Source organism: Eurosta solidaginis, chromosome 2 (genome assembly GCF_040869045.1).
Source record: "Eurosta solidaginis isolate ZX-2024a chromosome 2, ASM4086904v1, whole genome shotgun sequence".
Taxonomy (NCBI): Eukaryota; Metazoa; Arthropoda; class Insecta; order Diptera; family Tephritidae; genus Eurosta; species Eurosta solidaginis.
The window spans coordinates 53396208-53411445 of NC_090320.1; the positions used below are offsets into that span (position 1 = coordinate 53396208).

At 38.3% G+C, this 15238-nt stretch overlaps 1 protein-coding gene and 1 long non-coding RNA gene across 3 annotated transcripts in view; one reads left to right on the forward strand and one right to left on the reverse strand.

Moving 5' to 3' along the window:
• LOC137239727 (uncharacterized) overlaps positions 1-5863 on the reverse strand; it is a 133133-nt gene extending 127270 nt beyond the window's left edge. Inside the window, exons 1-2 of the mRNA XM_067765343.1 lie at positions 5791-5863; positions 3559-4064 (exon numbers count right to left, since the gene is read on the reverse strand). Coding sequence (XP_067621444.1) covers positions 3559-4039 — 481 coding nt within the window. The 5' untranslated portion in view covers positions 4040-4064; positions 5791-5863. The remainder of the gene's footprint in view (positions 1-3558; positions 4065-5790) is intronic.
• A 204-nt stretch (positions 5864-6067) lies between these two features.
• Positions 6068-13376, forward strand: LOC137239728 (uncharacterized). Of its 2 annotated transcripts, none has more exons than XR_010949461.1 (9): positions 6068-6902; positions 6964-7441; positions 7506-7731; positions 7792-8021; positions 8079-8395; positions 8449-8736; positions 8806-8973; positions 9029-9162; positions 11761-13376. It is a non-coding gene; the product is annotated as an uncharacterized lncRNA (long non-coding RNA). The 2 variants fall into 2 exon arrangements; XR_010949460.1 differs by having other exon boundaries at positions 6070-6902; positions 8796-8973.
• Positions 13377-15238: the final 1862 nt, after the last annotated feature.

Sequence of the window (15238 nt, forward strand, 5' to 3'; positions counted from 1 at the left end):
GTTTATTGAATTTCTTCAATCGTTACTAATAGACTATGACAATATTATCATCGCTGGAGATTTTAATAGTAACCTACTGGTGGATGCCACTTTAAAACAAAGCATGGAATCTCTGGGACTTTTTCCCACAAACTGTGCTATACCAACAGATTTCACAAATACTAACTCTTCTCTATTAGATTTATTTTTTGTCAATGATCTTCATAAAATGATTCACTACACGCAACTATCCGCCTCCTGCTTCTCAAAACACGACCTGATATTCCTAAACTAAAACTTGCAAACATCATGTAGGCCAAGTTCGTTCGCGTATCGCGATTACAGAAGTATAGATTATTATTCTCTTGCTGAGTCCGTTGAGTCGGTTGAATGGAGCTTGATTCGTACGTTAACATCGGTTGATGACCAGACAAAGTTTCTGCAGGATAACATAACATAACACGGCGGCCACCGTGGTGTGATGGTAGCGTGCTCCGCCTACCACACCGTATGCCCTGGGTTCGCACCCCGGGCAAAGCAACATCAAAATTTTATAAATAAGGTTTTTAAATTAGAAGAAAATTTGTCTAAGCGGGGTCGCCCTCGGCAGTGTTTGGGAAGCGCTCCGGGTGTATTTCTGCCATGAAAAGCTCTCAGTGAAAACACATCTGCCTTGCAGATGCCGTTCGGAGTCGGCTTAAAACATGTAGGTCCCGTCCGGCCAATTTGTAGGGAAAATCAAGAGGAGCACGACGCAAATTGGAAGAGAAGCTCGGCCTTAGGTCTCTTCGGAGGTTATCGCGCCTTACATTTATTTTATTTTAAACATAAATAAGTTATTCGATGATCACGTTCCACTAAAAATAAAAACACCTAAATACAAGAATAGCCCTTGGTTCAATGCTACATTAAAACACCTTATGCACCTCCGTAACGAAGCCTACTCACGGTGGAAAGGGTACAAAACAGTCGAAGCGCATAGCTGTGTTAAAACAGCTCGGCTTACTGCAAACAAAGCCATACGGCTGGCCAAGGCAAAATATTTTAAGTATAAGTTTAGTTCTGCTTTGAATACAAAAGAAAAGTGGAACAAAATCAAACAAATAGGAATTGGTAAGCCCAAAAGTGACCTGTCTCATCCCCCTGATGTCGACATCAACGAAATAAATAATACTTTTGCAAGACTACCAAACTCAGCCGACAATGTGTGTATTGATAACTACTCCGTGCGTGTTAATGTTGACACTAGCCCTTTCGAGTTTGTTTGTGTCGATAATTGTGATGTTGTCCAAGCCATACTTTCTGTGAAGTCTAACGCAATGGGGCTTGATGGTATATGTTCAAAGTTTTTAAAAGTCATTCTTCCCAAAATCCTTCCCCACATTACTTACTTGGTCAACTCCTTTCCTTCTATATGCAGATGATTTAAAGTTATTTCATAGTTAATAGCGAGTCGGATTCCCTACTCCTACAAAATGACCTAAATAATCTTATTGAATGGTGTAATGCCAATAATCTCTTCCTCAATGTGAATAAATGTTTCCACATGTATTTTACTAAATCATCTAACTTATATTCCACCCTCTACGATATCGCAGGTGCTCGACTGGTTTCGGTTAATGAATTTATTGACTTAGGTGTTCTTTTTGATTCCTCTTTCTCTTTTGTCAATCATATCTCTTATATGCTTCCCAAGGCTTACAGAAACCTTGCCTTTCTTCGTAGATATGGAAAAGACTTTAAGGATCCTTATACAAGGAAGGCTCTTTATACCTCTCTCGTTCGTTCAAAACTAGAATACGCCTCAATTGTTTGGAATCCTATCTATAGCTGCTAGGCTGCCAGAATTGAAAGGGTTCAAAGAAAATTTACTCGTTTTTGTATATTTTCACTCAACTTTGACGACCCAATTCCATCCTATCACTCGCGCTGCTTACTCATAAATCTCCAACCTCTCGAATCCAGAAGGATAGAACATCTGCTAATGTTCGTCTATGATCTAATAGTTGGCTCTCTTGATTGCCCAGTTCTCTTAGCGAAGGTGTCATTTAATGTACCTAATCGGAGGCTTCGAACATTTTTTCTATTTTACATGAGTGCTTGCAGGGCTAATTATTGTAATTTTGACCCAATTTTTCGGGCACTAAATGAAATTAATAGACTCTCAAAGAGGTTTTTATTGATTTTTCTTTGTCGAGAAGCATCTTCAAGTCAACTTTGCAAGAGTTCCTATAATCTTTACTTGCATTATCTTTTAATCTTTTCTTTTCGCTAGTCATGTTACTTACATTATTCGTTGTGGTTTTCAGTTGATTATTTGTTTAAGTATTTATTTGCTTTTGTATTCTAGTCTGTAAGATTGTTTAATCATAGACTGAATAAATTATACATACATACATACATACATACATAACTCAATTTTGACGACCGGTGTCTTCCCAATATACTGGAAAGCTGCAAAAGTTATTCCAATCCGTAAACAAAATAATGAGTATCGACCAATAGCCATACTCCCTTTCCTCTCTAAGGTCGTTGAACCAATTCTACATGAATACAAGCTCCTGTCAGACAGTCAGTCCAGTTTCAGGTCAAAGCGGAGCTGTACAACAGCACTATTATCTGTGACAGAAGAAATTCGTGAGCGAGTGGATGAAAGTTACATTGCCTTCTTAACACTTCTTGACCACTCTAAAGCTTTTGATTCTGTAGACCACACTCTGCTCTGTATGAAGCTGGTAAACTTATTTAACTTCTCTGATCATGCAGTTGCCCTTATAAGATCATATCTTGGCGATAGGACTCAAGCAGTATGTATAGATGGTGAAAAGTCTGACTTCCAACATGTCTTAGGAGGCGTCCCTCAAGGCTCTATCCTGGGTCATCTGTTATTTGTTCTGTATATCAATGACTTACCCGATGTCCTGAAGTATTGTAATGTTCATATCTACGCTGATGATATGCAGTTTACGTGTTGTCCTCGTGGTCAAACTAGCTTGTGCATAAGTAACTTAAACCACGATTTGAATCAAATATTTTCATGGGCTACTATGAATGGCTTGTGTATAAACCCGAATAAGTCAAAATGTATTGTTACTCATGGAAGGTCTTTTCCCACTAATGATTTAGAGAATGTAGTGTTCGACAATTCCGTTATAGAATACGAAGATACGGCGAAAAACTTAGGTGTAATTTTTAACAAAACATTGACATGGAATGACCATATTTTCAGAACGGTTGGAAAAGTGTATGGAATGCTTCGTACACTATGGTTAACACAGTTTTTCACGCCTTTTCACATAAGACTACTTCTGCCTAAAGCGTACTTAATACCTACGCTACTCCATGGTTGTGTGATTTACTCAAACTCAAACGATCGCCCCTTCGTCCGCCTCCCCCTCCCAAAAAAACCCGCTACTGGCGTACATCCTTATTGGAAACCATGAACACATGTAACGTGTCGATATTTAGTATAAACTTGAGTTGAAAATGAACGAAAAATGTGCCCTATTTAAACTTTATAGGTGGGCTACTTGCTTTTTATACCTACAAGCACCTATTTATACGCTCGTATTAACTTACCTTCAAAACCCGCCTTCTGTAGGTCGGCATCATATCTTAATAGTGCTTGCTTAATGGCTTCTCTCTCTGAATCTTTTAAATTGTAAACTAATTCACGTGCGCGCTCCGAGCAAAGTGGCTCATGTATGGTATCAGTGGGATATTTACCACGCAATGTCGTCATAGCAGATTGTGTACAAATATTAGTACGCGGTTGACGGAAGTTACTATGACGATTTCCCACTGTGTCATAGAGCAGACGAGGAAAGTGATAATTTTGATATCGCTGCTGACCAAAAACATTGGCTTTGTTAACAGCGACGGCAGTGTATTCAGCATTTAATGAGCTGATGGCTAGTGCGATGCCGCTGGTATATTGTTTGCATTCTAATTGTGATAAGAATCGTATTTGTTGGTTTTGATTTGTATATGTTTGACGTGTTTGAAAAGAACGCATACAAGTCCGAGGACAGCGCCCAAGTAAAAATTTTTCAACCTGCATTTCTTTTTTATATATATTTTTTTCACTATATTTTATGGAAGAATTAACAAAACTCTAATAGGTATAAATATCAAACTTTGGCAGCGATTTAGTTTAGCACCCCCCGAGTTCGGGGTTAAACTTGGTATCAAATGAAAGAGGGAGTTTTCCCGATCACAAATATATATAACTTAAAGTGCGCAGACTTATAGTTTACGAGTTATTTGATGTTAAAGTTTGCAAATTTAGCAGATTTCTATAGCACTCTCACTTACAATTTACACATCTTTCAAAACCTTTATGCTCATAAATATCTATATAAATTGGCAACGATACACTTAAATTTCATTTTAGTATATTTCACATATAATTCTTGCATTGTTTTTACTTAATTTAAATGTTTTTATTAAATAAATCGGGCTTTTGTAGCAACATTCACATTTATGTATGTATATATTTTATCGATGACATTACAAAGCTGTGCTGCCACATCAACAAAGAAAAAACAAATATAAATATTAACGTGCCACCTTTCAGTTAATAAAGAAAAAGGAAAATATATATTTTTACTACTATGCGGAAGGACATCACCGTGGCGGTAGCCACGGTTATACCACGCACCCGGACTTGGCATGGCGTAGCCCAGGGTTATTTTAAATAAGCGCGGCCGAAGGCCGCCTACGCGGAAAAGTGTTCTACGCAGAATTACTGTGCATGGCGCAGCCGGTGTTGGATCGGCTAACATAACAATAAACATAAGAGTTATAAGGTAATATGCGGAAGGACATCACCGTGGCGGTAGCCACGGTTATACCACACACCCGGACTTGGCATGGCGTAGCCCAGGGTTATTTTAAATAAGCGCGGCCGAAGGCCGCCTACGCGGAAAGGTGTTCTACGCAGAATTACTGTGCATGGCGCAGCCGTTGTTGGATCGGCTAACATAACAATAAACATAAGAGTTATAAGGTAATATCAGCTCGTTCACGAATGCAAAAAAGAGCTTTTTCAAATTTTTGGTAAATAAAGACTAGAAAAGTTAAAGATATATATACATCAGATGAAAGATATTTTTATAAGTTATTTTTCGATTCTGCACTTGTTCCGTTTTTTAGATGTGGCAGCACAGCTTTGTAATGTCATCAATAAAATATATATCTACATAAATGTGAATGTTGCTACAAAAGCGCGATTGATTTAATAAAAACTTTTATATTAAGTAAAAACAATGCAAGAATTATATGTGAAATATACTAAAATGAAATTTAAGTGTATCGTTGCCAATTTATATAGATATTTATGTGCATAAAGGTTTTGAAAGATGTGTAAATTGTAACAGAAAGTGCTATAGAAATTTGCTAAATTTGCAAACTTTAACATCAAATAACTCGTAAACTATAAGTCTGCGCACTTTAAGTTATATATATTTGTGATCGGGAGAACTCCCTCTTTCATTTGATACCAAGTTTAACCCCGAACTCGGGGGGTGCTATTCTAAAATTTTCCCGTTTTCTTTTCGATTAAAAATACTAGCACTAGAAATATTCCAGCTTTTGGTCAGAAATATGCATTATTCATTTCACTATCTGAGAAACACTACAAAATTAGTTAAAAATAGCACGAACTTTTGTGATGTTCGCGAATGTTGACGTTGTCTACGCGGCGCTGGAACACAGCCGACTGTTGTTGGTTTAACGTGCCAATAAATAAATGTACGCACTGCAAACTGGAATAAAAAAGCTCTTCTTGACCAAAAACTTTCCTGCACTTACAACCGCTTTTCCTTTCCTCCCACTAGTACAGCAATAAATTACAGATAACACAAGTAATCGGCACACAGGTGTTTGACATTTCGAATGTCATGCTCAACAGCTGTCATAGCGGAACGATACAAGGTGGCAGCATGGTGACATACCAACAAACATACCCTGCAAAAATCGTGTGACCAAAAACACACAAACACACGAATTTTTGACAGGGGTGACGATTTGGAATGAAAAATTCTTCAAATGAAATAGCATGTTGACAAATTTAGCTTTCCCACAATGTATCGTACTCTCTCGCACCTAATATTTTTATAGGGATAAGAAAATACGTAATTTTTGCGTGCAAAAAAATTCGCCATTTCTAATTCAGCAGAGACAACAAAACATTTGGTGGTCGAAAATTTTTTCAATTTTGAGTTTTAAATGGAATATCTCCGGAAATATTTAATATTAACAGGGAGTTCTCCAGATCACATTTATATATATTTTAAAGCTCGCAAACTTATAATTTAAAAGTAATTTGGTGTTAAAGTTTGCAAATTTCTATGCAAATTTTATATGTGTATACGTATATATATGTGGCAACACAGCTTTGTAATGTCATCAATAAAATATATGTATATATATATATATGTGCATGTTGCTACAAAAGCGCGATTGATTTAATAAAAACATTTATAATAAGTGAAAACAATGCAAAAATGAAATGTGAAATATACTAAAATGCAATTTAAGTTTATCGTTGCCAATTTATATAGATATGTATGTGGATTAAGGTTTTGAAAGATGTGTAAATTGTAATTTAAAGTTCTATAGAAATTTGTTAAATTTGCAAACTTTAACAACAAATAACTTTTAAATTATAAGTTTGCGCACTTTAAAATATATATATTTGTGATCGGGAGAACTCCCTCTTTCATTTGATACCAAGTTTTACCCCGAACTCGGGGGTGCTATTCTAAAATTTTCCCAAAGTCTTTAATATGTATACAATGATTTTTGCTGTTTATTTCGACAAAAATTTTTGATTTGACTTTTGTGCTCATCGAAAGAATTCACAATTATATAGCACCATGCCGCGAATAATGATAAAAGGTGGTGTGTGGAGAAACACTGAGGTAAGCATTTGACGCGACTGGTTACTCTTGGCCGTTTATTAACTAAATTGATAACTTTCAGGATGAAATCCTCAAAGTAGCTGTAATGAAATATGGCAAAAACCAGTGGTCACGTATTGTATCATTGCTGCACCGCAAATCTGCCAAGTAATGTAAGGCACGCTGGTACGAATGGCTTGATCCTAGCTTAAAGAAGACAGAATGGTCACGCGAGGAGGATGAAAAGTTTTTGCATTTTGCCTAATTAATGCCAACACAATGGCGTACAATTGCGCCGATTATTTCAGAGGGTTAACTGGCACCAATTGTTCACACCAAATTGTTAGGTACAGGATTCGCCACGGGTAGGTGAGGTTGGCAATCACAACCCCTTGAATCATTTTGGTCGGCAGGTATGCCGCGCATATATTCTTGGCACTTGTTATTGATGGCTTTTATGATGCCACCAACACAACCTGGACAGACGCCAATGCTCAGTCAACCACCCAAGCCGTGTCAACCCCCAATACCCGGACACGTCCGGACGTCCTGGTTATAATGTATGCTAATACAACTAATAATTTACAAATTTGCTGATGATTATTTTTGTGTTATTTTCTTTAGCAACCACCTGCACCTGTTACTGGTAAATATCAACAGCCGCAACAGTATGATCAAGCCCAACGCCGTTTAGATACCGATCAGATGCCAAATCCGATAAGCGTTATCATTGAAATCAAAATAGCGCTGGTGGTGCTTTTATTACTAATGAACAGGGTTTATTACCACCATTGGTGACCACAAAATATGTGGTAGAAGATCAGGGTAACTGCTCGCCACGTTACGTTAGGTATCGATAATCGAAATTAATGTTTTGTTTGGCAATTACATTGATCTTTCTTCTTTGCAGATCGTCTTTGTATTGCATACCTGCAACAGCTGATTTATTAAAAACAACAGCTTTGTCCATTACGCTTACCGCCTCACCAATGGCACGAACGGATGAGGGTGAATATGAGCCACCCATTGTAAATTTTAGTGAATTGGGTGCAATTAGATCTAATCATTGCAAGGCTCAATAGCAACTTGTAGATGCTGGTCGTCGTTTCCAATGTCTAATGTGTAAAGTAACAAGAGATGGTAAAAAAATTCTTTCACTTTTACTTGTGTTCATTGATCCATATTTTTTGTCAACAGTGCCAACTGCATATTTCCAACATTTGGGCCATACCGGACAGCGTTTCGATAAATATGAACGTCCTGAACTTGTATTGGGTACATAAGTATTTGTGTAAAAAATGCTTGGGTACCGATAGCTCTCATGGTAAACCTCAACTCATATCCACATCAATGCCTCGCATTCAATTGGGTTCACGTAGTATGGACAAGCATATTGTTGATTCCAGTGGTAAGGCCACAATTTCAAATGATGGGGCAACCATTATGAAACTATTGGATACTGTGAATCCAGCCGTAAAACTCTAGTAGACATCGCCAAATTTCAAAATGCTGAGGTAAGTTTTTTGTTATATTAGAATGTGTAGAATAAAAATGTTTCTCTTATCAGGTCGGCGATGGCACCACTTCAGTAGTACTTTAAGCAGGTGAAATCTTAAAACAAGTTAAACCATATGTTGAGGAAGGTGTGCATGCACGTATCATCATTAAAGCTATACGTAAAGCATTATAATTATGCATGACCAAAATATGACATGGCTGTACATGTGGAAGCGCCAATCAAAGGAACAACAAAGTGCTTTATTGGAAAAATGCTCTGCCACAGCAATGGTCTCCAATGTCCAAGAGTATCAGAAAATTGTTAATGCTGAATGGCATCTCCTGTACAATAAAATAGGTAAGTAAGGCGCCAATGTTGTGTTTTCTAAACTACCAATTGGTGATGTTGGTACACAGTATTTTGCAGATTGTGAAATGTTCTGTTAGTGTACCAGAAGAAGATTTGAAACGTACAATGAAAGCTTGTGGTGGAGCTGTTATGACTACAGCTAATGATATTAATTCAAGTTTTTGGGTCAATGTGATTACTTTGAAGAACGTCAAGTTGGTAGTGAACATTTCAACATTTTCCAAGGTTTGATAGTGGGTTTGACATTAACTTCATTTTTATAGTTTATAATTATTTAAAGGTTGCGTTAATGCTAGAACATATACATTGATTTTACGTGGCGGTGCCGAACAATTTTTGAAAGAAACTGAGCTTCGTTACATGATGCTATAATGATTGTGCGGCGTACAATTAAACATGATTCTGTTGTTGCCGGTAAGTCAAAATACAAATTGAAAAAAATTTCTAATCTTAAATTGTTAAGTAAAATTATGAAAAGATTGTGTCCAACTCCGGAAGAAAAAACTATAAAATTTGTGTCAGTGAAATGATAATTATTGCTTTTGGTTGTTAGTTTTGAGGCATCGTCATCGAGTTCCTTCTGATCGTATATGCCGGTTCTTTTGCATTTTTTTACATGCATAAAGTGCCGCTTAAGCCTTCCTCACCCTCTCCTCCACGTTGAGCTTCCATGACAGCTTACTGTCTAGGATCATTCCTAGATATTTTGTGCAAGGTTTCCCCGTAGGGTCGCCCCTCCTAACTTAGGCCTGGTCCAATTAGGGACCTTGTACCTCTTTGTAAACAAGACCATATGCAACGTCCTCTGCGTAAACCGTAAGTTTTTCTGGTCCCTCGTAGAATCCCATAAGCAGTTGGTTAATGACCAGCGTCCACAGCAGAGGTGATAGCACCCGGAGTGCCCCTGTCCACTAATTTCGTGGCCGCGTACAATCCCCATTGCGATGTAATCTTACTGCAGTTTAACATGCAGTCGATCCATCTGGGTAAGGCTGGATGTACTTTAACGTAATTAAGACCATCAATAATCGCCCATTTAGAAAGCTCTGGCAATGCTTAAGAAGACTTCTAGAGCATATTCCTTATATTCCAGGGCTTTTTCTCTGCTTATTACCACCCTATGCAATGCGGTGTATACTGACTTGCCTTTTGTGTACGCCTGTTGTGTTGTGGAGAGCAGCTTTTCATCCACGTTGGACTTTATGTACACATCTATCAGCCTCAAAGGTTTTGAGCAGAAATTATGGGTCTATAATCTTTGGGATACACGTGGCCGATCTTCCCCGCCTTTGGTAGGAAAGCTACACGAGCAGTTCTCCAAGAGTGCGGTACATGATTCAGTTTATGCACCCATCGAATATTATTTTAAGCCATCCCACGACCGCCCTACTTGAAACTTGTAGCATGTCCGGACATGTACCATCTGAGCCCGGCGATTTCACCACCACTACGAGATCCTCAGTAGTGTAATTAGGCAGCATATATGAATGCAGCTGTTTCCTTACCATTACTACAGCTCGCACCCGTCCTTCCGTTTGCGCATAGTAAACGCCAAATCCGCGCGCGCTAAGTCCAGAAACCTTTCCTCCCGATGGAATCCACGGCTCCTGGATCAGCGCGTTAGGAGGAGTTCGCTCGACGCCACTTTACTGTGTTGGAGGTTTATCTGTATGACTCGCAGTACCAATGGGCTACTTGTCCCCCTCCAGCACCTTCATCGTGACGTCGTCGTGCTCCTCTAGCCCTTTTGGTTTAGAGTGTTCGAAGCCCCCTTCAGCCTCTTGTACCTGTTGTGCCGGGTGTTCCTCTGTGCGACTCACAGCACCATCTGGCTGTTGGTCCCCTTCTAACACATTCGGGGTGACGTGGGCTACCTCCACCTGTCTTTTTTCCCTTAGGCTTTTGAGGTCCTTTTCGACGTCCACCGTGTTAGGACTTTAATACCCGCGACTTCTTTTCCTGAGTCGCATATACATTTTGCCTGTACCTAAGGACATTTTTCCAAGCTGCGCGTACAATATATCCTCCGCCTGCTTGTTTATTTGGAAGATGTATAACTAACCTTCGTCCGTAGGCCGAGATACAGTAAGGACCTTCGAATCCTGTGTCGGTATGTTCGGATTCTGATTCTGCAAAAGTCGCAGTGTATCCTCCGACTTCATCACGCATGGTATCCATACCTTAACTTTTGTTACCTTGGGGATTTGCGCTTTATCCACCATCTCAAAACGAGCGTTTGTGCCCTGCCTTTGGAGGTTTGGAACCACTTCCTCCAGCCATCGCAAGCTCGCGATGTTGTCGCACGCTATCATCTTCATACCATTATACCATCCCCCGAATCAAAGGTTGGAAGGAGCTTACTTGGTTATTCCCGCATCATCTTAAGCATTAAGCTAATAAGCTCCTTTTCTACAGATCTGGAGATCGGCTAAGACCTCACACCAACGACGATTTTCGTTACAATTGCTAGTGCATACTCTCCAAGATGTAGATCCTGATCGAAAGTCACACCCAAAATTTTAGGGTGTAAGACAGTCGGTAGGGTAATGCCATATGGTCGACATTTGGCGCGGTCATCTTTTAAATAAGGTCACCGATGATTTGGTTGGTGACAATATCAGGTTTCGCGAGGCGACAAAACTGGAGAGATTGGGAAGATAGCTGTTTATTTTATTACAAAGCCCATCGATGTAGGAAACAATAGCATAGGCGTAGAAGCAATAGTGACTCCTGGTGGTAAAGGTAGCTATTGATATGTAGAAGTTAAGCAGAAGTTTGAATATGAGTTTTTTAAGTTATAGCAAAAAAAGCGTTGAGGATTTTTAATATCTTACCAGGTACCTTCGTACATGTTTCTAAGAATGAAGAATAAAACCTATTCAAACTCAATTTTCACCAGGACAAAGCCGCTGAGACTTCGCTATACTTTAACATACAATACGTTACCCCATTTTAGCACAACTATCATTTTTTGATTTTATTAAATTTTATAAAATGTTTCTTCCTCTACAGTTCTATTTCGGTATTGGATGGTAAATATGGCTTTCGCATTTTCTCCATCAATAACTGTGAAAAGGCGGAAGAAATCTATGCGTGTAAATCTCACATATTATCTTGGTCGAGCGTTTCTTCAATAGCTCTCTAGTGGTGATGGTGACAGCAGAGAAACCCAACTGTTTACAAATGTTACACTTCAAAAAGAATCAAAATATCTGCCATTGCGTCTACGGCTCAAATACCCACAGTATATGAATGAATCGATTGCACCTAATTGTCTGCCTAACGGATAGTATACATATTCATCAAATCGAAAATATTGCACCAAACGAACTGGGTCTGAATACTGAAACAGTACACATATTCAAAATCGATGAGGAGGCTGTGATGATGGTATAGGGTGAGTTGCATTACAGCTAAAGCGTTACAAACAGCAAAAATTGCTGGCGCCAAGCAATTGGAAAAGGCAGTGAAGCGTTCATCACACCGTACGGATGGTGTAAAGTTAGAAACTGCTGTTGTAACAGCTGCCACCGACACAACGGTCATCTCTACTTCACCGAGTAGCGGCTCGTCCGACTATCTATCGAAGACAGTATAATCATATCTTTTGCCAACACAGGTTAGCGATGTGCATGCACAGGAAATGATTTCAATTGGAAAACAAAAATCAATTAAGAGAGTTGATTTATTATTAAAGTATTTACTTTTCTTTATATCAACAGTATTAATTTAAGTTGCAATATTATGTACATATATAATAAGGGATGTGATACGATTGCTGTCGGAATTAGATTTGAAACCAATCAATACTCCTGCTAAGGGTTGTAGATTTAGTGCTTGAATATTAGATTTAGAACAATAATAAGTCTGACTTAATTACAAGTCGTACATTTTTAAGTTCATCAATTACGACAGCAATCGGATTCCACGACACCTTTGAATATTCTTGATCTGAAAAAAGAGTAAACCTAATCTGAATTTCTACTAAGCTTTAAGTTGTAGATTATTCAAATAATTGGAGTTTTTTCTAAAGCTTAAAATTATTTTCTGCTCGCTTAGAAAAGATTTCAATTGGAAAACAAAAACCAATTAAGAGAGTTTATGTTATTATTAAAGTACTTACTTTTCTTTATATCAATTGTATTAATTTAAGTTGCAATATCACGTACATATATAATAAGGGATGTGATACGATTGCTGTCGGAATTAGATTTGAAACCAATCAATACTCCTGCTATGGGTTGCAGAATTATTGCTTGAATGATTAGATTTAGAACAATAATAAGTCTGACTCAATTACTAGTCGTACATTTTTAAGTTCATCAATGATGACAGCAATCGGATTCCACGACACCTTTGAATATTCTTGATCTGAAGAAAGAGTAAACCTAATCTGAATTTATACTAAGCTTTAAGTTGTAGATTATTCAAATAATTGGAGTTTTTTCTAAAGCTTAAAATTATTTTCTGCTCGCTTAGAAAAGATTTCAATTGGAAAACAAAAACCAATTAAGCGAGTTTATTTATTATTAAAGTACTTACTTCTTTTTTATGAACTGTATTAATATAAGTTCGAATTTCATGTACATATATAATAATATTGGAAATAATAAATATTGAAAATTCAATTTTTTTGGTTCATATTTTATTCATATGGCTGCTCCAGGTAAAGTAAATCGGCAGGTAAAATTCAAGTTATATGGCGGTTATATAAATGGTAAAACCGCAGTAAAATTGATTGTCAAAAGACTGGCAAATGTAGAGTGAAATGACCGAGAAATGACCGCCATTTGACGAGCATTGTGACGTGTGTGAGCAGAACAGTGCTATGCTCATATCCTATAAGTGGGAGCGGAATGCACGATCACATTAATAGGAACGAAACGGAAAATTTGGTCACAAAACCTAATCACGCCATGCAAAAATGACTATGAATATAACCGCTGCAGAAAGTCACAATGACCGTAAAATGACTAGCAAAATGACGTGGAGCGTTTTTGCAGGGTAAATACAAATTTCATGTACTTTGTTTTTGTAAATTCGATGGACAAATGTCAAAATCGTACTGCACCGGAAGTTGATGTATCAAATCAAATAAAAAAAGTTTATAATCAGCTGTCCCATGCTGCCACCTTGTATCATTGCGCCATGACAGCTTTACAGCTGACACAGGATTGCATTTCTTCTCGGAAATATTTTGATAATGGAACAAGGTGGGATTTGGGACATATAAAGGGCAAATTAAACTTCTTTAACCCTAACGCCATAGTCATAAGCATGTTTTTACTTATCCATACCAAATTGGCATCAGTTATCAGTGCCTTAACCTAAAAATCGTAAAAGCTTCATAAAAATGAAGAAACGCAAAAAATTGCAAACATATTCCACAAACAAGTCTCTTATTCAAAATGTATCCAAAACAATAAATAAAATCTACAAAAAGTTAATAAATTCTCCAACTAAAATATTTTTAGGTTATGGATATGGCGAAAGACCAAAAACCAATTGGTTGGCCATGACATGGTTATGGCTTTAGCGTTATGGTATGGTACCCTTGATCGATTACATTGATTTCCAAAAGGTTGGTTGGATCAGCTCTGACTCCAGGTCAGGGAGGTATTGCATCTCCTAACTCCGCCAAAACGACCGAGGGGAAGCCAGTCTTGTGGCCTATTTGATTTTTCCGCTCAACACAAAAAAGTCTCGAACATACAGCAGTTGAGCCGAATGGCACGCACGTCCACTCACACGAAATGACAAGATCGGAATGGCGCCAGCTGCTTTATTAACATTATTGCTACGTCAACTGCACATCCCCGCTTATATTTAACGAATCGCCAAACAGCCGGCTAGTGCACGTATTCAAACGAGCATTGTGGAAGAACCTGTTATGGAAACGCATCTACGATGGAAGCAGTAAGGAAGGCGGTCGGCATGATGTGTTGGTGCACAGTGGCTAGTCATTGTCGGCTGGGGCGGGTCCTTGCCAACCTTACTGTTCCTGCGCCATAAACAGAAAAATGTTCCTATCATGCCTATCAAAACGAGCAGCTGTCAAATTCAAAAAACCTGGCAGAAGCGCAGAGACCGACTCAAAACGCTTATCAATACAAAATGAAACAACATCCGGCTGAACCGGATGTCACGGACAGACCGTTAACATTCCAAAATTTTAAATTCAAATTCAAAAAAAAACTGACGCAAAAAAATACTACCGAACCGGACATGGCCGGTTACTAACGCTGAAAATCAAATTCAAAAAAAAACCGCTGAAAAACCAAACAATAACAAAAAAGCTGAAAAAATTAAAAATAAAAAGAAAAGGGCCGAATATACATAGGGGGCGCCGCGGGTGGTGTTGCGACGCCCGGTGCTTTATCCCACCCTCAAATAACCATGGCCACCGACGCACCTAAAATTTCGGTGGCCCCTTACCTGTCTTACCTTATGCCTTCTAAATAATTGGCGACGCCAGCATTCCCATTTCAAT